Below are 23,845 nucleotides of genomic sequence, written 5' to 3'. Positions count from 1 at the left end.
TTTTACATTCTCTAATAGTGTTAACTTGTAAATGAAATAATGCTGAAGTTTAACAATTCATAAATTTGCTGTGGACCCCCTGGTCCCCTCAAGGACCCCCGGTGGTCCCCGGACCCCACATTGAGAACCACTGATCTAGATTATTGTTCTGTCATCTGGTCGTCTGCATAAAAAAATAAAATAAACAAATACTATTAAACAGATGATTATTTTGGATAGCAACAGTGTCACACCTCATTGATTTGTTTATTATATTTCGGGGGGGGGGGGGGGGGGGGGGGGGGGGATTGGAAAAAAAATAAATGAGGGGGGACATTCACTCATCTGCATCCCCATATGATCCCCAAACTGTGTTATTTGTGGAAAGGAGTTTATCACCTTTTGCTGACAAGAATTTGTATAAATTAATATAATGTAACATAATAAGTAGTATGAAACTGATGTAAGTTCTACACGGATACATAAATTAATGCTCGTCTAGAAACATAATTGTACTTTCTTTGTATTGGTGGTTGTTTGCCGTTTGTTTATGACAGTGATTCTCAACCGTTTTCATGTCAAGGACCCCTAATTTAGTCCGCATTTGGGCCCCGGACCCCCATTTGATAACACTTTGTCTCTCAAACCCAAATCTGAGAATATTTTTATTGTTAGTTAGCTTTAAGTAGTAGTAGTTGTAGCTAGTAGTATTTGTGCTAGTAGTAGTAGTTATGCTATAAGTAGTCTAGTAGTAGCTAGTAGTAATTGTGCTAGTAGTAGTAGTTATGCTAGAAGTAGCGTAGTAGTAGCTAGTAGTAATTGTGCTAGTAGTAGTAGTAGTAGTTATGCTCAAAGTAGTAGTAGTTATGCTAGTAGTAGTAGTAGTAGTAGTTATGCTAGTAGTAGTAGTAATAGTAGTCACTAGTAGTAATTGTGCTAGTGATAAAAGAAAGAAAGTTACAAAAAAAGAACAAAATAAAGGTCTTTTATCTCTATTTAGAAGTAGTATACTATAAGCAGTAGTAGTAGTAGTTATGCTATAAATGGTAGTAGTAGTAGTTATGCTAGTAGTAGTAACGTTAGCCTAATTTAAAAAGGTCTATCCACTTTTGAATGACTTGCTCACAAATAAACTTACAAAATAAGTCAAATTTGTATTTCTCATTTAGTCATTGCATAGCATGGGTTAGCATATGGGTTCATGTTAGAATTTGTGTCTGTCATGGAAACCATTGACACAAAATGTGGAGTGTGATATTGCAACTTATCCTAGATGAACTCCAAACAGTTAATAATGGGAAGTACAATAAAGTAATTCCTTATGATTCACACAGCAGTGGCCTGGCCTGGCCTTCTACCCCTGCTGGAAAGTGTTTGGAAGAGGTAGCTGCAACCTAAAACATAAAATAGCCTACACCTTTTTGAAACTATATATTTTATTATTATTTGCTATTTTGATGTTGAGGGAGCAAAAAGAGCAAGTGAAAATAAGGAAGAGGTCAGCATTCATATTTTGCAAGCACATGTTACACAAAACAACCTCATTTTATTTTCCTTACCTTGGGCAAAAAAAAAGAACATTTCACATTGGAAATTGGCTGAACGGAGGGTAAACAGATTAGTCCTCTAGTTTAACATTGTAATGTCAACCACAAGATTTTAGAGAAGTAGTTTAGTTATAATTAGCTATGACTTGCCATGACATTTTAAACATTTGAAAATGATTTAGGATCTATGCGATGACACATTATTCATTGCGTTTGTTTTACTGAAAGCACTTTATACACTCTTCATACCAAGTGTGTTGACATTTCTGTGCTGGTTGGACATTTTTACAAGTGGGAGGACATGCATTTACAATCTCCACCATATTAAAAGAGGTGAAACTTTAATAATTCCTGTGGGAAAACAGGTTCTTTACAGTGGCAAGTGGTAGCACACATAAAATAGATAGAAATAAATAGATACCAGAATATATTAGATAAAAAGCAAGTCTAGTTATTTTCTGCAAGAATGTCATGGAAGCTGTTCCTCTCCAGTAATAATGTGCTCAAGTAGAACTTCACCTAAAATATATTCAATTTGCAATAAAAGTAATACAGTGAAAAGCACATAGATTATTGATGGAACATCACAAAATTGTACATACTCAGATTGTACATACTCAGATTGACAAGAATTAAAATTCTTGTCAATGTCCATGTGTATTTACCTGTTGTTCTCCTTCCTCCTAAGATCTCAGTCACTAATATATTAATATATATTTACACTAAACATACAAAGTGTGATGTAAAGTGAGTTGTGTACGCTCCATCTCACAGGGGCTAATATGGTTTTATGCCTCCAGTGCGGAGGCATTACGTTTCATCACATTTGGCACAAACGTCCACTTGGACTCAAGGATGAACTGATTAGAATTTGGTGGTCAAAGATCAAAGGTCAAGGTCACTGTGACCTCACAAAAGACGTTTTTGGCCATAACTCAAGAATTCATACGCTAATTATGACAAAATTTCACACAAAAGTCCAATAGGATAAAATGATGAAGTGATGACATTTTACATCCAAAAGTTCAAAGGTCAACTTTACTGTGACATCATAATGTTTTGCTTACCTGTAGCTGAGAACCAGCTACTTGTAGCTGAGAACGATCTTGGGTCATTCTACGAAAACGGTGGAAGTGCTGTCACTTACTTTTGCAGACACCAAAATCCTTTAAGTTGACCTAATAATCACATTAATTATGTATGTTCAATAAATAAAGACTGTCCTCGCAATGATAAAACAAAGTTTATTGGCGGAGGCATACAACCGCGAGGCGGTTATTTCTAGTTCACTGTGAATCTGTGAAACACTAAATGTTTGTATGATGCATCTTGGTTCACAACAGTAGGACAGATTGACAGTGTGAATAAGGCCAATACCCTTCAACATCCATCCACCCATATGATCACATCAACACATATGACTTGGACTAATTAATGCATAGAAGTTTGAGGACCATTCCATAGTATACACAGGTGTAACCATACTATAAAGCAAGGAATCTCTGTCTGTATGTGTGTCCTTCGCACATCTCGAGAACCGTTCGTCCGATCTACTTCACACTTGGCGGGTGTATTGCTGGGGACCCAAGGATGTGCAGTGTCGGATTGGACACGTCCAATATTAATAAACTCTGAATAAACAAGCGAACAGCTCTCTGTGCAGCATCGGGGCTCAAAGCAAGCGACTGGAAGCGCAGTGTCGAGTGTGAAGTTGTTTGGATGAGCGGTTTTCGAGAAAGCTGCAAGCAGCGATACCGGAAGGCCAAGCAATCGGCCCGTTCCGAACAGGCATGTTTTGAACGGGCACTGCACTAGCTCCTTGAATTAGTGAAGGAGAATCAGGTGGAGAAAAATGTATCTTTGAAAATCAGTCAAAAGTCAAAATCCAATAGTCCAATCCAATCCAAGACAAATCTGAGTCGAAAAGGCACAAGATCGAGATATGTCCAAGACGTCAGAGAAGTCAGCCTATACCGGAGTCCCCTGGAAACTCAGAGCAATGTTTAACAGCTGAGCTCCCAGCTCTGCCTGCTGTCCCCCAGGTAGGAACTCTGCAGACAGCTCTCTGTAGGTGCTGCAAACTCTGCGTCCGCGAATGTCTTTCCTGTGGATGGCGTGTTTCCATCTGTGCCTCGCCTCGCCCTGCAACACCACCAGAGATCGACGAGGGAGACGCACGGCTACCCGGACTTCTTCCGCTAGTCCCAGCTCTGCCAGACCCTGTTCGAGGGACATCGCGAGCGTGGTGTCTGACAACATATTAACGGTGACCAGGCGTTCTCCCCACAGCCAGGAGTCGTCCAGGTGCGGGTCGATGGCGGAACCCCGCTCGGGATGGTAATCCAGGTTGCACTGTTCCACCGGCCGGAAGCCAGCTAGAGTCGGCTCCCGCTGCATCCGGACCACCAGGTCTCGGCTCAGTCCGGGCAGTCCGCTGAAGCCGCCGAAGCGCACTTTCCGTTTCTTGAAGTTCACCTTCGGGCCAAAGTCCTGTAATAATATAGGAGCAGAATTTTCGTTTATTTCATGTGTGAGTTGGATTTGGAGTGAAAAGTGACCTTGCAGTTTAGGGTGCGCTCACACCAAGTATGTTTGGAGCGGTTCACTCAAACTCTGACGCATTTACTCCTTTGGTTTGATTCGAATTTGGGTGGCACCAAATATCCACATCGAAAAACCTGAAAATGTGAGTCTCAGTCCTCTCTCAAGTGAACTGTGGTGCGGTTTATGAGGAGTAAGAACCATGGTTCCTACACATTTTCAATTAAAAAATTCCATACTTTTTCCAGACCTTGATTTGTTTTGAAGATTTTGTCTTGTGTTCAATATGGTTTACGCAGATAGACATCTTGCCCCTGCTAACTAGGTCATATATGAAGATTGTTCTTCACAGCGACAAAAATCCGAATATGTGAGATGATTGGCAGGGTTCCTACACGGTTTCCATTTTAAAATTCCATATTTTTCCCAGACCCTATGTTCTTGACTGGATTTGATTTTGGTCGGTATTTGATATAATACATGCTGACAGCGGCTGGGTAATAAGAGCGTCCCTCTATCTGAACATTATTCTTCACATCAACAAAAACTGTGGACTCAAAGTGGGTCTACAACAACATAAAAGCTAGAATGATGTGTGTATCGGACCTGAACCGCAACATTTTCCATACTTTTCCAGACATTTTTTTCAAATTCCCAAACTATTCAAGATCTGGAAATGATCAAATTCATTTTTAATACTTTTCCAGACATTCCAGACCTGCGTAGGAACCCTGAAGAACGTAATCCGAACCAACTACAGGAAACAACCCCAAAATACAACTTTTTTGGGTTATAAAGAGACAGATGTTGACTGATCTGATAGCCAGCAGTCTGGACTGATGCTCATATACATCTATTTCTTCATGTGTTCTTAACTGGCATGATCACCAGAAAAGGTATACTACAGCCCTGATCCACTTGTAATTGGGCAGTGTGAACCTAAACAAACCAAACACACAGAAACAACAGAGTAAACTTTTCCACTATGGTTCAGACCAAAGAAAACAAACTGTAGGTGTGATCACACCCTCAGACACGCAGGCACCCTTGGGCACAGTCACATTGCAGGTACATGCAGGTATATATTCAGTAGAAAAAAAACAGAAAGTAAGAAAGTGACAAGTAATAATGTTAGAAATGTACTAAAATTTAATAATAGTAACAAGTACAAAGGTAAGAAAATATGTAGGAAGGCTTATGTGTAACAGCTGGAAGGTGGAAAGAGTTTGAATACTATAAGAGTAGGAAGGCTATTTTGTAAAAGCTGAAAGGTAAAAGGAGTATGAATAGTAAGTATGAAGAGTATGAAGAGTAGGTATATATTCAGTAGAAAAAAACAGAAAGTAAGAAAGTGACAAGTAATAATGTTAGAAATGTACTAAAATTTCATAATACAAGTAGGGCTGAAAAATTTTGAAAAAATATCTAATTGCGATTATTTTGACTGATTCGCGATATTAGAGTACAAATGTAAGAAAATATGTAGGAAGGCTTATGTGTAAAAGGTGGAAGGAGTATGAAAGGCTGAAGACTATCTCTTTTGCAGGTACATGCCCATGACATATAGCCTAACCTGTTTCCTTCGACCAGACTGGGACTGGTTCCACACGTCTCGGTCCATCTTGCTTATCAGCTCCTTCTCCTCCTCTTCCGATATGAAGTTTTCCCACAGGAAGACGCCGGGAAAGGGGAAAGAGGCAGGCTCGCCGTCTTGGCGCACGGCTAACCTCAACACAGGATCGTAGAGGAAATGATGCACAACCTAAGTGGAAAAATGTATATGTTTACAGCTTACAAAGCACAATCTGACTAATTGTTTGCTGCTGGTCAGTACAAAAGATGTGGAGCAGCAGATGTGGCTGAGCATAAGAACATAAGACACATAAATGGACTACGAGTCTGAAAAGAAACAGGAGGATGTGACATTCAAACTGGACCCTGGCGCAGACCGCAATGTCATGTCAGCAAATAGGCCTAGATTCAACTCACTGGATATCAGAGGAAGACTGAAGCTTAGGGCATGTTTTGGCCACAGGATGGCGCCACTGGGCAAAAAAACCCACCTGTGAGTGCAAAGGTCAAAAGTTTTAAATCTTGCTATATAATGTTCCATCAGTACGTGGCAGAGTAAAGTGAATCCCTCATGTTGTCAGTTATGTAGAAGAAGACATTTTGAAAGAGAAAAACCGACAGAAGGCAGAAGCATCTACCGCAGACAGGCCAGAGGGAATTCCTACCCAGTGACGCACAAGACATTGTCATATATCACGATACAGGCATGAAAGACACTAATACAAGTGACACTGAACAGCTTACATACACACCAAATACTCAAAGCAAAGACACGCCTTAAAGTCAGTCACAGTCACACAAAACCTCAGAAGACAAGTTAAGATTCCAGTCAGATACAAAGACCGAATCGAATTGACTGAACATTTACTTATGCCGAGACTGAGACATCAGTTCATGTTAAATAAGTGTACATAAACAGGTCAGACAGTAAGTGTTGCAAAGGCACAGTTACACTGCTATGCTGTATTAGAAATGTGAGCTGGAAGGCATTGAGAAGGTTTTTATTTTAGAGGTGGGGACTTGAGTCACGTGGCTCAAGTCAGACTGGAGTCACAATTTTAATTGCTTGAGACTTGACTTGGGTTCTGGTGACTTGGGACTTGACTCTGACGACTTGAAAAGGTTTCTAAAGTCTTGACTTGAGATCTTGTGTTTGTGTAAATGACTTAGATTGAAAGTGATGAGATTTGTTCCAGCAGACGACTGAATTTAAATTTTTGAATTTGTATGGAATGATTGAATTTATTGAAGTTGAAACTGATTCTAGAAATCAAACTCATGATGCTCTTACCAAGTTTGTATCCTATTAAATCCGTATTGCATTGAAAAGTCCTAGATATTTAGTTTTCTTTGTGATATTAAATTGATACTGGACTCTTGATTTGTTCTGACTTGACTTGGTGTTCTACGTTTAGACTTGAGACTTCACATTAATGACATGGACTTGACTTGGACTTGACTTGGTAATCTAGCCTACATTTAGACTTGGGACTTGACTTGAGACTTGTGCCTCAAGACTTGACACTGACTTGGGACTCGAGCAAAGTTGACTTGGTCTCACCTCTGTATTTTATTGAATAAGGTTGTGCAACTGAAAGCCAACAATGAGTTGTGCATGTTGGCAATACCTATATTTTTGTTGAAGACGTAAAGAACAAAAGTAAGAAAGGGGATGTAATGTACTGAAGGGTAGGCTATACAAAATACAAAATACGATATGCAGGTAAATAAATAGCGTGAGGTCTGTAAAAGATATGACAGCTACGTGTGTATCCTGAAACATATGAGAGATATAAGTTAGCACTCGGCTAAGTTAGCATTCAGCAAATGACAAATATTTACCTGTGGTCCAGCCTCCTTTAATTGTCCTTTTCCCTTAAACTCCTCACATAGAAGACAAGTTCGGATGCCTTTGCAAGCACATATAATAACACCTTCATTACTATCTGAAGCCATCATTATGTGAGCTACTGTAAAATAATCTCTCATCTTCTTCATACACAAGCTCCCATGCGTTTCCGCTTTGAGAAACACGTCATTTCCTCAATCTCATAGGGCAAGTAAGCCCTGAATATTGTCTTACAGGCGATGTTGCAGTCAATTCATATTTATGACCAAAGTTCTGGCTCGAACAGGCTCAAAATGTTTCTTTATTTACTTAGACTACACCTTGAGTCCAAATCAGTCAATATAAAACCAAGGTGGAAATCTTGACAAAATGCCATTGCAGCAAATAATGACTTGTCAAAAATAGGCTTTAATAAAATGTTGTCTTCCTATAGGCTTGGTTTAAGAAGAATCAAGTACAGCACACATTGGTCTGCCTTCGTGGCTCAAAGCCATTAAACCCTGCTGACTTCATCTTGTGGCCAAATGGTATTCAGTTTTAATTGCTTGTGGTCTTAAATATCTGTCTCACAAAATAAGCATGAAAATAACAATGAAACTGTCAATTGCATCCCATTTGTTTTGCTGGTCTCTCACCCTTGTGATGGAAATAATGATGAATTGAAGATGCCATTATTATTTTCAAATAAAATACGATTTTTTTTTTTTATCCCTGTGTGGAAATTTTGTTGTTGCAGCAGCAAAATTAATCGGAGTCAGCAGGGATAAAGAAAATAGAATATCTGCACACAATTAGGATACAGAAATAACTAAGAAATAATTATAGTAGAAATTGTAAATAATTAAATAATAAAAGCAATAACACTGAATAAACAATTGTGGAGTAATGTAGGCTAATGTTACTGAAAAGTTCAACACCTTAAGTGAGAAGTAGGGGAAAGAATTAGATTACCAACATTTATGGATTTACATACAATTGTTACTACCACAGAACTTGAATGGATCCATTCAAGTTCTGTGGTTACTACTTACAAATGTATTACTCAATAGGAAACATATGTTCTATATGTAAGTGTAAGTATAAGTAAATATATAAGTTTATCTAAATCTGAATTGTAAATAGCAATATATAAAGCCTGATGCTCTTTGGCTAGCTGGCAAATCAACAGAGAGAACAAAGCAAATCTAACCATAACACAGCAAGAACAGCCTGGCTGAACCTGTAAGACAAGTTTAGGGGGCTAAACGCCCAATTAGCATAGCACCTCCTACCGGAAGCACGTCAGAGGCCTGCGCAGAGTTTCCCCGGGAAAGCTTGGTTTCTGCTTCTTACTTGGGTTTCTGCTGCAGCACCGGTGAGTAACTTAAGTTGTAGAAGTGTGGGTTAATAACTTAATAAATATCCTAAACGGTACTTACACGTGTAGTTATATGATTTGGGTATGCACTAAAAGCTGAGAGTACTGGATATGTTGTGTGAAGATGTATTAACCTTGGTAAATTACATACAAACAAGTGGTAGTGCTTCCAACGTGGCTAACCTCAAGTACAGTTTGTTGTCTCACTGTTCTTTGTAACAAATGAATAAATAGTGTATTAATATGGGTAGCTAATAACATTGTGTTCACTAAAGGTAACCGGGTGTAGCTTAAAGCAGATGTTTACAAGTAACGTTACTAGTTCCAAAAGCTAATGTTTGGCTAACGAGTCCGGATGAAAACATTAAGTTATCGTCAGAAAATAACTAGTTTGCCTTGATTTGAAACTAGTTTTTCCGTTGAGAACTCTGGTCTCAGGTTGAAATACCCGAGTTGCTCTAGCTACAAAAGATGTTGGCACACAGTTTCGACTGAAATGTTTGGGTGTTATTTTCTTTTACTTTCCACTAACGGCCCCTGAGCTCTCCAGTGGCATAAAGTTCCCCCATTGTTTGGAGAGAACATCACGCCAAACTCCATTCAAAAAAGCTTCCTCGCTTATAAGACAAGAGACAATAGAAAACTAGGGCCACTAAATAGCCATATTTCCCCATGACAGTATTTGCAGCAGTTTTTAGATTGATGTACATATACAACAATATACAACTTTGATATTTTATTTTCCTGATATCAAGTTCAAGTTTAGCCCTTTACCACATGCATGTCTCAAAGGACTTTACAGAAGAAGAAAACCCTTTGTGCTAATTGTTCCACATTGACCTGCAACATCAGCATGTGGACTCTTTGGTAGGATGTAAATGTATAAAGTCGATCAAATCTCTTTGTTATAACATTTTAATCCTCCCATTTATATTGTTTATCTACTTCTGGCAGTTTCTTTTTTGTGTTTTTCATTACAAAAAGCAAGGAAATGTACACAGATTTACATATATACATGCAACACTCTCTCTCTTAGATCGGAACAAACTAGTTTTAAATAGGCTTACTTTGTAGTTGAGCCTCCTCCACTAATCGTATATTTTTTTAAACTCTGTTTCTGCCTATAGCAAAGCAATGGAGAAAATAACTGAGAAGCTTCTATTGGAGAAAGGCTCTCCAAACACCAACAAACTGGAGCAAATCAAAACACTGAAGTAAGTGCGTTTTTCTTCTCCTTCAGGAAAGGTATTGCAATGAGAAATGCCAGCTTTATGGTCTGAAAATGAGAATAATGATGTAAAAATGATAATTCCCTCTAATATCGCAAATCATATCGCAATTGCAATATCAGTCAAAATAATTGCAATTAGATATTTTTTCAAATTCGTTCAGCCCTATATTTGAACATGATTTCAATTCCTTGAAACGGCCCATATCCCTACTTGGATGATGATGCGTGTTATGCGAAAACCACCAATATGAACCATTTCCACCGCAAAGTCTTTAATTTGCCAGTATAGGTATTCATACTCTGCAGGGTGCGCAAATTGAAATTGTTGATTCTTATAAATATTTGGGCATTTGGCTAGACAATAGGCTTTCATTTCAGACCCATGTGGAACACCTAACCAAAGCAAGCTTCCACTGTATTTGTCCTCGCTCTTGAGTTTCAGTGCTACAGGGGATCATACTCGCTCACAGACACACATTAGATTAGACACACCACGTATGAACAGTGAGGCAGGAAGGACCGCTTTCAGTTTTTAACACTCCTGATAGATGGAATATGCTGCAGGACTCTCTTAAACTGGACCGATTTGTCTCTATGGAGAATTTCAGGGCGCTTTTAGAGGATGCATTATGTGGGGATTGCACGTGCTTCTTATAGTCTTGTTGTTATTTGTGATTTTATATTGTTTTATGTTTTTTTTTGTTTTTTTGTTTTTTTTTTGTTTTTTTTGTACTGTAATGTTTGTAATGTGTTTTTTTATCTTATGCTGTAATCAGGGCGTCCTTGAAAAAGAGAGCTTGCTCTCAATGGCCCTCCCTGTATAAATAAAGGTTTACATACATACATACATACATTTGCAGAAATAGGGTAAATTCACCTTTGTTTAGGTTGACATAAATTATTTATGACATAAATACATAGTATACACATAGGAAGTCGTATCAAAGCTATGTAAACAGAGGTTACAGGTAAAAATGAATGCTTTTCTGAAAATTCGGGCGATTTTTCTTTGATATTGTTGAGGAAATGATCGAGGAACCCCAGCGGTTACTCCAGTGTTGACGGAATATATTTTGAAACGGAAAGAGAAGTTGCGGCCGAGGATGCTGAACACCTACACGAACGTTTGCGGCTCGTGTTGTTGTCGTACTTAACCCGGATAATGTCGTCTCTACAAGTCTGTCCAGGTTAGGGCTGAAGGTCAAGGACTTGCCGGTGCGGCTGCTCTCCCGCCTCCGGTCCCTGGAGCGGTGGGATCTGTCCGGGAACAGCCTGCAGGAGCTGCCCCGGGGCCTGGAGCTGCCGGGGCTTCGGTCCCTGGACCTCACCGACAACCAGATGGAGGACGTTACCACTCTGGACTCTCTGACCGGTCTGGAAGAGCTCAAGATGGAGGACAACATTTATATCACTGTGAGGAGCAGCTAACGCACTTTATTGCCTTTTATTAGACTGTTTTCTGGGGTTGCAAATAGTAATACGACATAACCAACAATTTCAACACGTTATGTAGAATGTATTGGGGGAAAAGTCTGGATTAGAGCTTCAATATAGACAATAAGGACCTTGTGGTGGTGGGTTCTGGTGCAGTACTGGTGACATTATTGCACAACAACTCACTAGGCCTTGGTCATTAACCCTTAAAGACCATTGGGACTGCATTGCTAAGGTTGTACTTCTTCCTCAGGTGAGTGATAATTACAAGCTGATGGTGCTGTTGCCCAAGCTGAGGATTTACAATGGGAAAGATGTCACCACCACCGCCAACCACTTGCGCTACGTCTACACTGAGAACCTAAGGACCAGGGTATGGAATTTGCCTCATGTTTACGGCGGCCATTTTGAACACTTGTGGTGGGGAAACTACCCGGAGTACTAGCATGTATATAAAACTAGTGTTACTTCAACACATATGTGAGGACCTGAGGTAGACCTAACAGTTATCAAATTAACTAGCAATCTCGGGAACAACAGCTACGACTGCTTGAATTTAGCAGGGATGTTGGCTAGCTCACTAGCTAGTTGGCTAGTTTAGCTTACTTTAGATTCCCGTAGCTAGCCATAGTGGGCCAAACATATAACCATAAACCTCTAAATTTTTTAGATCCATTATTTTCTAATACATTTTTCTGTGGGTAATCTGTGAAATGAGAAATGTTCGATTTCCAGCTTTCGCATGATGGAACACAACAGTAGGAGACAGCCGGGCTCATAAATTCAATAAATTCAACATGGCCGCCATAGGATAAGGCCTAGCCTGAGTCCCCTAGGCCAGTGGTTCCCAACCTTTTTCTTAAGGGACCCCTATTTTACCATTGTATACACTGACGCCCCCCACCCACATACAATTACAAAAAAGGGGAAAAGTAGCCTACTTCTTTTGAAATATCTTTATGTATATTTCATTATATTCATTGCATAAAAAAACAATAACAGCACAGAACAATGAACTGTACAGTGAACCTAAATAGTGAAGTGTAAAATTAGCAATTTGTATAAAATTCTGAACAGATTATTTCCTGTGGATATTGCAATGTGTCAGACGATTTTTCCATATATTTTTAGGAACACAATTCTTTGTCTGTATTATGATTTTCTTTTAATTTCACTATCTGACATACGTTTTAATAGTCCAAGCAGAAAAAGCAAAAAGCAAAAATTTTTCTGTACTTACAGGACCAGGTAATTTAGCCAGTTTGCTCTGCTAGCTTAGCTCTGTGAATACTGCTGATGTCCACGTCTACACACGGCCTTATCTTTTTTTTCTTCTTCTTCTAAATAAATAAACTTCTAAAATAACCCTTAAATGTAGTTGTCTTCTTCACAGAAGTGAATTAAATGCTGAGACATGTATATTTTATATATATATATAAAAATTCTTACACCCTTAAAATCAAGAGGGCTTCGCGACCCCCCGTGGTGCTTTGGCACCCCCTAGTGGGGGTTGGGATCCCCAGGTTGGGAACCACTACCCTAGGCAATACCTGTTGTATCGTTCAGTTTGCTTAAAATGTAACTTCATTTCTGATATTGTGACTTTCGCATAATTTAGCAGAATGTATTTTCCAACTTGTTTTACACATTGCATTAGATTTTCCTCCCAACTGGAGTGGAAACCAGACTGTTAAAGCCCTTTAGGAAAACATAACAAACCAGTGATGAATGAAATTCTTTTAGGTCATGGAGTTAGTTAGCTAAAAAAAAGCCATGGAATTTTAAATCAGGGCCACATCGGGAACCCTGAGTTAACACCAAAGAAGAAATAAGTCCCTTGTTCTAAACTAGTGTGTTTAAAATGTAATTTCACGTCTGATATTTTGGGTCTGTAATGTTTTCTGTCTTTGGTTAATAGGTCGTTGCACTGTGGGAGAAAAGCTTCTGCCTCCCGGATCCCCTCACACCAGAGAAAATGGCCAACTTGGAGAAAGACTTTGTCAACACCGCCCGTCACCAGATTAAATTTGGACCCAGTTCAGTCAGCGACTACACCAAATGGAGGGTAAGTTTAGGACACTTTTTAAAAAATATATAATTCTAACATTTTCTCACAGGCTCAACACTGTATTACAAGTGGCTTGCATTGTGCCTGTAGTAGTGCAGGGTATCTGCATGTTCTTAAAAAGTATGAAAGGCTTCAATAATCTAAATTTAAAGCCTTAAAAAGCATCAAGTGCAGTAATTAGATTTCTTAATTTCTGTCTAAATGTAATGTAAACCTTGTAATGCAGGTTTATCTTTAATTGGGGTTAATTCATGTCCACTAGATTGATACAGAAGAGGATTAGTGCAATATGCCAAACATGTTGGACCTCATGTCCCTAAACATTTAGTTTCCTGGAGTCCTTTTTTCTTATATTGCCCATTTATAATTTCAGAAGTTTAACTTGCTATATTCAGTCATAACGGTTTTCTTTTTTTCCTATTTTGGTTGTTAAATTTGTATTAAATCCAATTTCAGGTTGCATTAAAAAGTCTTAAATTTCACTTTCCCACACCTGCAGATACCCCAATGTAGTTCATGTATTCATTCTTGGTTTTTAGTAGCTGTTTCTATTCTTTGGTTCTTAGGTGGAGATGATTGCTAAGGAGTATCTGTGCTCTCTGACGGAGCAAAAGGAAGAAAACAAAGAGAGCAAACAGCCTACTGTCACAAAGGAAAACTGTGTAAGATTTCAGGAGATGCCACGCTTTAACACACATATGTCATATGTTGGTAATCAAACCCAGCAGGATGTTTTTTGTTGTCCATGATCTATGCGGTGCCATCACAAAGTATTGAACCCTATTGGCTTTTTCCACATTTTGTGGTGTTACAGCTGGAATTCAAAATGGATAAAAGTTGGATTTTTTTTTTGTCACTAATCTACAAACTCATAATGTCAAATTAGATTGACAGATATTTACTAATTAAGAAAAAATTAAAAGCTGAAATATTTTGAGTTAATAAGTAGGGATGCACCAATCTGATCGGTGATTGAAATTATGCATTTTTACCCAAATATTCTACTAACAAGGGCACATCATGTATATATGGAAGAGGATTAGGGCCACATGTGAAAAATGTATTTGAGTTCTGAGTTTAAAGTCAGAATTCTGAGAATAAAGTCAGAATTCTGAGTTTAAAGTCAGAATTCTGACTTTATTCTCAGAATTCTGACTTTAAACTCAGAACTCAAATAAATTTTTCACATATGGCCCTAATCCTCTTCCGTATGTATAAGTATACGGAAAGCATAAATATTGTGTCAAGTGCTTCTATGCAGAGGTTGAATACTTAAAATAAATGAGAGATATCTGTATTTTATTTTCAGTAAATTTGCTAAATTTTGCAAAGGTTATCATGTTTTTTCACCATGGGGTATTTTCTGTAGACTGTAAATCTCAATCCATTGTGAATTCTGCAACACCACCAATTGCAGACAAAGTCAAGGAGGTTGAGTACTTTCTGAAGGCATCGTATCTGTTAGAAATCAAGGCCTGCTATGTTATCAGGAAATTCTGAATGGTCCTTGAGTTTGTTTACAGATAGGTTCCTGATATGTAGTATTTGCCCTGTCATTCAGAATGCCACCACACCCGTCAAGAGGAAGCAAGCCTCTTCGGCGGTCGACGCCAACACGAGCCTGACCCCCCGCAAAAAGACCAGAGCGGATCCCCCTGCGCCCCGGGCCGAGGACTCCCCCCGCAAATCCAGCCGCCTCCAGCTCACTCCTAGGAAACAAGCCCAGGCCGACGCGACCAGGAGCAGCCCCGGCAAGGCGCTCCGGCCCTCTCTCACCCCCGTTAGAGGACGGCCGGCGGGGGCAGGGACGCCCGGGAGAGGATCGAGAGCTCAGCAGCCCAAAGAGGACGGACCCCAGGGTGCCGCCAAAAAGGACGCCAAAGCCACGGGGCCGCAGAGAGACGCCGACATGCTGCGCGGACTGAAGAGCTGCGACAAGACGCAGGTAGGGTGTACGGCGTATAAAGCAGTGGTTCTCAACGTGGGGTCCGGGGACCACCATGGGTCCGTGAGGGGGTTCCAGGGGGTCCCCAGCAAATCGATGAATTGTTAAACTTCAGCATTATTTAATTTACAAAAAGTTAACACAATTAGAGAATGAAAAAAAAAGACTATTTCAATCATATTTTCACTGTTATCTCTCTACCTACAATAAAGATAGACTTGTAATTCTGGACACAATCTTATCTAACAATAAAAATATTCTCATATTTGGGTCCAAGAGACAAAATCTAATCAAATGGGGGTCAGTGGCCCTAATGTGGACTAAATTAGGGGTCCTTGATGTGAAAAAGGTTGAGAATCACTGGTATAAAGGAACCGTTTACGCCAAAATTTTAATTCAGTCATTAACTATTGAGGTTTGTAGGACCACCAAACCTGCCTTTTTTTGGAGCATCTTCTCTGACATTTTCTTTGCCCATCGCTCTTCTCTCTATCCCCCCTCCACCCTCCTCTTTGTCCGACTCCTCTCTTCGCTCTACCAGCCGGTGTGTCTGAAGCCTCTCCACGTCCTGCAGTGCCACAGTAAGCAGGACAGTCCCGAGGACTTCAACACCCAGCTGTGGGCCTGTGCTTTCCAGCCACCTCTGGACCACTCCACCGGTACGGCACACTTACCTTTATCAGGTCCAAATTTAAGACCGTTTGATGCAGATATAATATATATAGTGGTATTGACAGATTCTGTACATTCAGTTTTCTTTGCATTCTAAATTTAGTCAAGGCAGAGTTGGAAATAAATGGCTCAGCTGGGATGATTTTTTTCTTGTTGTGCGAATACCAACGCTCCTTGGCCTTTCTGTTTGAAAAATGGGAATACGTCGTCTTTGTCAAAACAGTCGAAGGTGACTTTCCATTTACTGAATTCATTTTGTTTTTACGTTGAACATTTAAAAAGATGGAAAACAGAAAGAAGTGAAAAAATTGTACAATTGGTGTAAAAACTAAAACAAGTTATAAAATCAATAGAATATCTGAATTGCAGGATGGAAACTAGGGCTGGGCGATATGGACAAAATCAAATATCACAATATTTTTGACCAAATACCTCGATATCGATATTACGACAATATTGTAGGGATGACTATTGGTGCATTCACAGAATATTTACACAATGAGATTTATAATGTAATGTGGATATAATGACTAAGTGGGTAAAGGCAAATAATAGAACAGCTAGAACAGTCTGGTAAGTTCAGAAAATGACATCACTTTACTGTAATGCAGCCTTCAAAACCAGGAAAAGACACTTATGCCATATCACGATATTACCATATCCAAAATCTAAGACGATATCTAGTCTCGTATCACGATGTCAATATAATATCAATATATTGCCCAGCCCTAATGGAAACTAAACATACAGTGTATATAAAATGTGCATTTGGAGTACATAAATATAAACTCAAATTTTTTGTGTTTTCCATATGAGCTGCTCTGAGTGGAACTGCCGAGAGCTTTGCCCCACTATTGACACAAGTCATAAAAAACGTGGTTGTCGTTTTTACTGGCAGTGAAAACTACAACCCGCTATTGACACAAGCAGTAAAAACTTCTCACCTATTACCGATGCTAACTGACACGTTAACAGCAGCAGTAAAACTCTCTCTCTCTTCCTCCTCTATCAGATGGCGCTGGAGGAAGCCGCCTGGTCGCTACCTGCGGAGGAGACTCTCTCTGCTTGATCGACTGCGAAACCGGGATTGTGATGAAGAAGTACAAAGTCCCCGGAGAGGTGCGGTCCACTTCACTGTCAATGTCTAGAATAGCATCTCTCTATAGGGGAGACGTGTCTTTGTTTCATTGGTTCACAGAGGAATTCATTCTCAAAATAAAACTCCGGCCATTTTCAACCTGGATCCAGATTTACATCTTTTTACCGACATGTCTCATTTCAGACTGAGCATCAGTATGTTGAAAAAAAGACATGCTTTGGGTGTTTATGGGGTTGATTTTTAGTGTTCATTGGCAATATAGGACTCTATGGGAGAGCCGCACCCAGGCAAGCAAGACACAAGAAGGTCTTTTGTGAAGCAACTGATGAGATTTTGGTCAAAATCGATCGGTATGATGGGAAATTATAAGAAAATAGGCCCAGGTCGAAAATGGTTAATCTGGTTTTTGACACGTGTAAACGTCACAAGTGGGTTGGTAACACTTTACAATAAGGGTCACTAAGTTAAGGGTTAGTTAATGCTTAATAAGGGTTAGTTAATGCTTAATAAGCATTAACTAACCCTTAATAGTTAATAGTTAAATAACCCTTAATAGTTTATAAGGATGACTATTAAATAATGTATAAATTAATACCTTAGTTAACATGAACACCATTAGTAAATGATTACCAGACACATTAGTTAACTGTTAATTAAGGGTTAGTTAATGCTTTTAAGCATTAATAGTGACCCTTATTGTAAAGTGTTACCAGTGGGTTATCATAGCCCAGTTAAGTTCATACTCCTATTATGTGAAACCTGGTTAAGAAGCCTGGTTTACTTCCATATTAAATTGGTTACTGTGGCAGGGAAACATCTTACTGCTTTCACTTTTGATTTTCACTGTCTGTGAAAACTCCTTCACACAGCATTATGAGTACATTCTGTCAATCAATCTATTATATATTCTGTTAACTGGTGTATTCATGGTAACAGGGAGACTCAATCACAGGGTGTCAAAGGTTCATGTGAATAGATTAACCTGAATACGACCTTAACCGGTATGTTGAGTCTGGCCAATAGCCGGGTTGGGCTTGCATGTCAGTGCAGCCACTGATGCTGACAGAGCAGAAACTAACTGCTGATTATTAATCACAATTCCTGCGCTGACAGCAGCTAGTGTGAATTTTGCAGACGTCAGCACACTAAAATGTAACCCCCCCACCCCTCCACCCCCACCAGGAGTTCTTCTCCCTGGCTTGGTCCACGGTGTTGATGTCCAGGGAAGGCGGCGGCTCGGCACGGCACTGCAGCGTCCTGGCGGCCGGCGGGAAGAGGGGCCTGGTCAAACTGATCCACCCGAGAACCAACACGGCCTACGGGGAGTTTCGAGCCAGCCGCAAGGCCCTGTCCGTCCTCCACTTCAACCCCCGCCACGGGAACTTCCTCTTCAGTGAGTCGCGGCTTCCTGTTGTTGACAAAAAAACACACGATCATAACAAGTACAGCTTCTGTACTTCTGGGCCCCATAGGGCATTCATGGTGATGACCGATAGACCTAATCGTGACTGCTTTCACTAAGGGGAGATATGGATACAATTAATGCCTGGGTTATTTTCTTCACAGTCTTGAGGAGTGAATGAGTCTAGAATGGGTGGATTAGATGCTTTTGTTCTCCAGCCTATATGGGTTACTTGATGTCTCCCTGCAGTTTGGATGTGGCTGGGCTATTTTGCGCTGGTGTGAGCCCCCGTTTTCAATATATCTGCTTTCATAAACAGGCCTCTCATATCCTTCATAAGTTAGATTTCCATAGTGTTTGAGTTGGTACAGTGACACAAGAATGTAAAGGACCCTTTGCCAGTCTTTAGATTTTCGATTTTCGAACGACATGCTGGCGGAATGGCAATGCAGAAAAAAAACGCCGGTGCATAATTGGGATGATCCTTTAAAATTCAAGCTGTTTGGAGGATCATATACATGCCGAATTTACCAGAACACCCCACCGATTAATAATAAAGTCTCAAATTATATTTTCCGATGTGTGTTTTTTGCCGATAAGCAAGGCAAAAACAAATTTCCAGATTTTTGAATGGACCTTTGCATGGTAGGAGGGACATCAAACAGCAAAAACATTAGCCTCAGCCCACTCCTGTGTTTTTGAATGCAGAAATCTAAGCAGTGTGCACCGGCTGTTGTTTCACTCACTACCATTCAGGAACCTGCTGATATTTACTAGTCATATTATGTTTCAGTAAAGCAGATATATTACACATTTAACCTTTAATTAATGCACTGTATCTGTTCTGCTAAACACAATCGGGCTTGCCAGCTTTGTTTTCTTTATTTGGGTTTTTAAATTCCAGGTAGCATTGTAAAGGTCTTAAAAAGTCACAAATGAGGTTTTCTGATTTTTAGCTGGATCTCCCTTCTTTACTCCTCTCCTGTAGCGGGATCATACGATAACAAGATAGTGATGTGGGACATCGGTGGAGTGGACAGCAAGTACAACTTCAAAGTCATGTGAGTATGCTTGCCTTGACATTTTTCTCTAAAGATTGATTTTGTAACTAGGTATACTTTGAATTCCAGTGACATAAGACACAAAGTTTATTCTTGGTGTGTATGTAGTCCATGCATAATCATATTCAATGCATAAGTTTCCAAGACAAGTGAAAGAATTGGCTGTGAATACCAAACAAAACATGGACTGTACTAATGATAACAGGTTCATATTTCACTTTGGCAAAGAATTAAAACAGTTAATGAGACACTGCAGGTTCAGGGATTGCCTATCAGACAACAAATTCTTTTTTTTGTTTTTTTTTTTTTTTGGCCTACTCAGACTTTTCTGATACAACCTATAGATAGAACCTAAAAACTCGCTGTGTGTTTCGGTGGTCATATGAACTTCAGTGGAGTTCCTACTGACATGGGGGGAGTTAATGTTAATGACAGTATATTTCATCTGAGGTGGACTGCTCCTTTAAGGCCTTGACGTTAAGACCACTTTGCCCCTCGTCTGTCCCACCAGTCAGCTCCTGGTGTTGGAGATCGGCGCCACCCCTCTGCACATCTGCCTCCCCCCCGCCTCCCCCAGCACACACCTACTGGCCGCCTGTGAGGAAGGCCTGCACTGCTACAACACACAACTCGACACCAACACCAAGAAGAGGTAAGCCTGTCCATGACAACAAAGCTGTAATCCCAAACTATGCTAAAACTCATCAATGTGAGTCAGTATCTTATAGCGTGTTTCTTTTCCTGCCAGGTCTGAGGAGATGGAGATTACTTTCCCCATATATAAGAAGGAGGACAAGGACCATCACTACCACACCATCGATGGTCTGAAATTTCTCACTGATGACATAGTGGGTAAGTGAGACTCTTAATCTTCTGCCTTGGTGGCATTATTATTATATATATATATATATATATATATATATATATATGGGGAAAAAATCTGCTCTGTTTTTCTGAATTAACGATAACGAGAGAAGTTTTCATGAAAAAAAAAAAATTCTGCTCTGTTTTTCTGAGATATGAGAGATGAGATATCTCAAAATCCCAAGAGAAGCTCTCATTCCTACTTGAGAGCTCGATTTCATGGAAGCAAACATGTCCCGCCTGTTTAGTTTAATCCAGTTTTATTTTGCTTTTGGTTTGAAACATTGGGAGACACCTGTGTCTTTAAGTAATATAGAATATTTAGATAATATAGATATTGCAACCGTAGGCTACTTCATGCAGGTGAGAGCTTCTCTTGGGATTTTGAGGTATCTCGTTAATTCAGAAAAACTGATATTATAGTCGGTGTGAAACAAACCAGACCAATACAATGTAACAACCTAGCGAACTTTAAGTGGACAACGCCCTAATCTTCCTTCTTCATTTCTTCTTTATGGTAAAAAGACATACCTTGCATAACTTCCTCCGTCCCTCCCTTACACCTCTCTCTGTTTTCTAGCCTCCAAGAGCTACATGCAGGGATCAATCTACCTGTGGAGCTGGAGCAGGACCAAGGCCCAGCGGCCTGATAGTAAGACCGGGGCGGTCTGCGCTGTGGTTCTGGCCGAGCTGCAGTGGGCCAACACCGAGATTCCCTACCTGGCTCTCAATACCTGCCCCAGTGAGTCCATCCCATCCACATAAACTGGCCAACAGGGCTGCAACTGTCATTTGTTTACATCAAATATTCCCAGTCTTTGTCACTACTATTCTAAACCAGTGGTTCTCAAACTGGGGGTCGTGAGATAATTCTGGGGGGGTCCTCTGGCAGGAAGTGAGGCATTTTACATTTCCGGCAACAGCAGAACAACTTCTAAAACTATTATCACACATATACACACATTGGTTTAAATTGGTGGAGGCCATATTTAGCAGCCTAGTCAGTGGATGCAGTAGGATTGTATTGTATTGTAGGTAGAGAGATCACAGTGAAACTATGATCAAAACAGTCCTTCTTCTACATTCTCTAATTGTGTTAACTTCTTGTAAATGAAATAATGGTGAAGTTTAACAATTCATCAGTTTGCTGGGGACCCCCTCGAGGACCCCTGGTGGTCCCCGGACCCCCCCGTTGAGAACCGCTGCGTTACAGTACGCTAGGCCTCACTACCATCATAGACTTGGCTGTCGGAGGCATGTCGGTCTTGGTGAACAAAACAAAAGCTGAGGCCACGATCACATGCGACACTGTTTTTTTTACACTAATTAGACAGCTTGCAAGTTATTGTCAGTTGATTGGATTGATTGAGCGACTGGTTAATTATTGACAAACGGCACTCGCAGCTAAGCTTGGTGTTTGAGCAGGAGAAAAAAAGCCTCCTATCTGAACACAACCTAATGGTGCTCTGTGTGTGTGTGTGTTTGCTTGTCCCTCCTTAGGGGACGCCTACATAGTCTGTGGTGATGACAGAGGCAGACTGTGGACCTACCATGTCTCTAACCTCCTCAAAGGCAGCTTCCAGAGTGGGAAGCCCATAGCGCCCACTGAGGTATCGCTCTCTACTAAATGTCCCATTCTTTTCCAGATATCGCTCTTTGTGTTTTTCAGCTGGCGGGCCGCTAAGTGCCTCTCGATTTGAATCCACTAGCAGCTCCTAAGAGCTCACTGGTAATTGCTCCGCTTCTTATTCCCAAAACAAATATTTGGACGGAAACCTAGTCACAGCCTTCCTCAGATGTCACTAGGCTTCCGTCCAAATATTTGTTTTGTGTATAAGATGCACCAAGAAGAGTGGAAAACCTCAGACGTTCCCCACGCCTCTCTGCTTTAACGAGTCCTTTGGGTTGCCAGGTCTTGGAGTGGCCGGCCCCGGTGAGGAAGGGCCTCGGCCGGGTGGAGGGCCCCTCCATCAACAGCGTAGCCATGGACCCCGAGCTCTGCTACCTGGTGGCCCTCAGCGATAAGAACATGGTGGTCGTGTGGAAGAGGGCGGACTCCCCCTGATGGTCCGGTACTCCAGAACGGAGGTGATGCAGATCCCTAGGTTTGGGATCGGAAAAACCTGTGATTCTAAGGCATCAAAGAGCTTCGAAATGTTGGAAACAATGTGTCACAAAGACTGTGGTGGGCCATCCGAAGCTAGGGAGTAGCCTAGTTGGTTCTTCAATTGGAATACAACAACCGTCTCGATTTCCTACATGAAAATATATCATGTAGAGATTGGAATAGAATTGAAATTGTCAAAAGTGCAATATTTAAAGCGAGTGGGAATATTTAAGGTTGCTCCTTCTAGGTATGACACAAGATGATTAAATGGGGGATGGAGAATTGTCAACTAGAAAGAAAGACAACAACAGTTTCCATGAGGCTGTATTGGAGGGTATTGCTCTGCCAAGAAGTGCAATGCATCCTTCAAGAATGTCAGAAGTGCTCAGCCTGGTTCTCAGCATAAATGACGCAGTGCCTCAAAGCAATACAGGGAGTTTTTGGTAACTAAGCCATCAAGCGATGAATATAGACACCAAAAATCCCCAGTAGATCATTGGCTCCAGTGCTCCATGCTAACACTTTAGCATACACAGTGTTAAGTGATAGTAGGCCACTAGCTTTATCTTGGCAGTGAGAAGAATGGTCCATACTTATACAGACTTCTTCTATGGATGAGAGGCAGAATTTTTTTGTTGTTTTTATTTTTTCCCCCATAAGACCATTCTTCTATGGTCTTCCCAAGGAACTCATTTCAGTAGAGAAAATATATTTTTTCCTCCATAGCCTACTAACAGGCTAGAAATGTTAACTTCATGAGGATGTTTTGATGTTGCAAGTTGTGTTAATTGGTTGATTGTTTACTGTTACTTTTTCAAATGTAAATATTTTTAAATCAAATTAATTTTATGTGAACTGGCTTTTATTGTAAGGTCAAGGTTCAGACCTTACTATATACAGTATGTAGTAATGTTATAACATTATGAGGACTATAAACATTATTCACAAAATGAATAAAGCGCACGATGCAGCCTGGCAATTGATTGCCAAATGCATATATGACTAGGTTACAATATGTTCAGTCTGTACATGATTACATTGATCTAAACAGAATGTAGATCATTGACTAGCCTTACACCCCACCATGTTATCATGTTTTAAGTTGTACAAATGTCTA

The 23,845-nt window shown here is 40.2% G+C and overlaps 2 protein-coding genes across 2 annotated transcripts; one reads left to right on the top strand and one right to left on the bottom strand.

Moving 5' to 3' along the window:
• Window positions 1-2,734: 2,734 nt before the first annotated feature.
• alkbh4 (alkB homolog 4, lysine demthylase) lies at window positions 2,735-7,629 on the bottom strand. The gene is made up of 3 exons (XM_071542953.1): window positions 7,482-7,629; window positions 5,641-5,829; window positions 2,735-4,016 (listed from the first exon to the last, which is right to left on the bottom strand). Exons 1-3 carry the CDS (start codon window positions 7,626-7,628, stop codon window positions 3,495-3,497), a joined length of 858 nt encoding a protein of 285 aa, XP_071399054.1. The 5' UTR covers window position 7,629; the 3' UTR covers window positions 2,735-3,494.
• A 2,348-nt stretch (window positions 7,630-9,977) lies between these two features.
• Window positions 9,978-23,484, top strand: lrwd1 (leucine-rich repeats and WD repeat domain containing 1). The gene is made up of 15 exons (XM_071542918.1): window positions 9,978-10,059; window positions 11,255-11,489; window positions 11,764-11,883; window positions 13,429-13,575; window positions 14,145-14,240; window positions 15,140-15,523; window positions 16,065-16,182; window positions 17,208-17,314; window positions 18,477-18,687; window positions 19,685-19,757; window positions 20,269-20,409; window positions 20,506-20,609; window positions 21,202-21,363; window positions 22,122-22,231; window positions 22,534-23,484. Exons 1-15 carry the CDS (start codon window positions 9,980-9,982, stop codon window positions 22,684-22,686), a joined length of 2,241 nt encoding a protein of 746 aa, XP_071399019.1. The 5' UTR covers window positions 9,978-9,979; the 3' UTR covers window positions 22,687-23,484.
• Window positions 23,485-23,845: the final 361 nt, after the last annotated feature.

Source organism: Centroberyx affinis, unplaced genomic scaffold (assembly GCF_046629955.1).
Source record: "Centroberyx affinis isolate AG114_WGS23_722 - 3 ecotype Tasmania unplaced genomic scaffold, CSIRO-AGI_Caff_v1 ptg000233l_1, whole genome shotgun sequence".
NCBI lineage: Eukaryota > Metazoa > Chordata > Actinopteri > Beryciformes > Berycidae > Centroberyx > Centroberyx affinis.
This window is presented reverse-complemented; position numbering and strand designations above follow the sequence as displayed.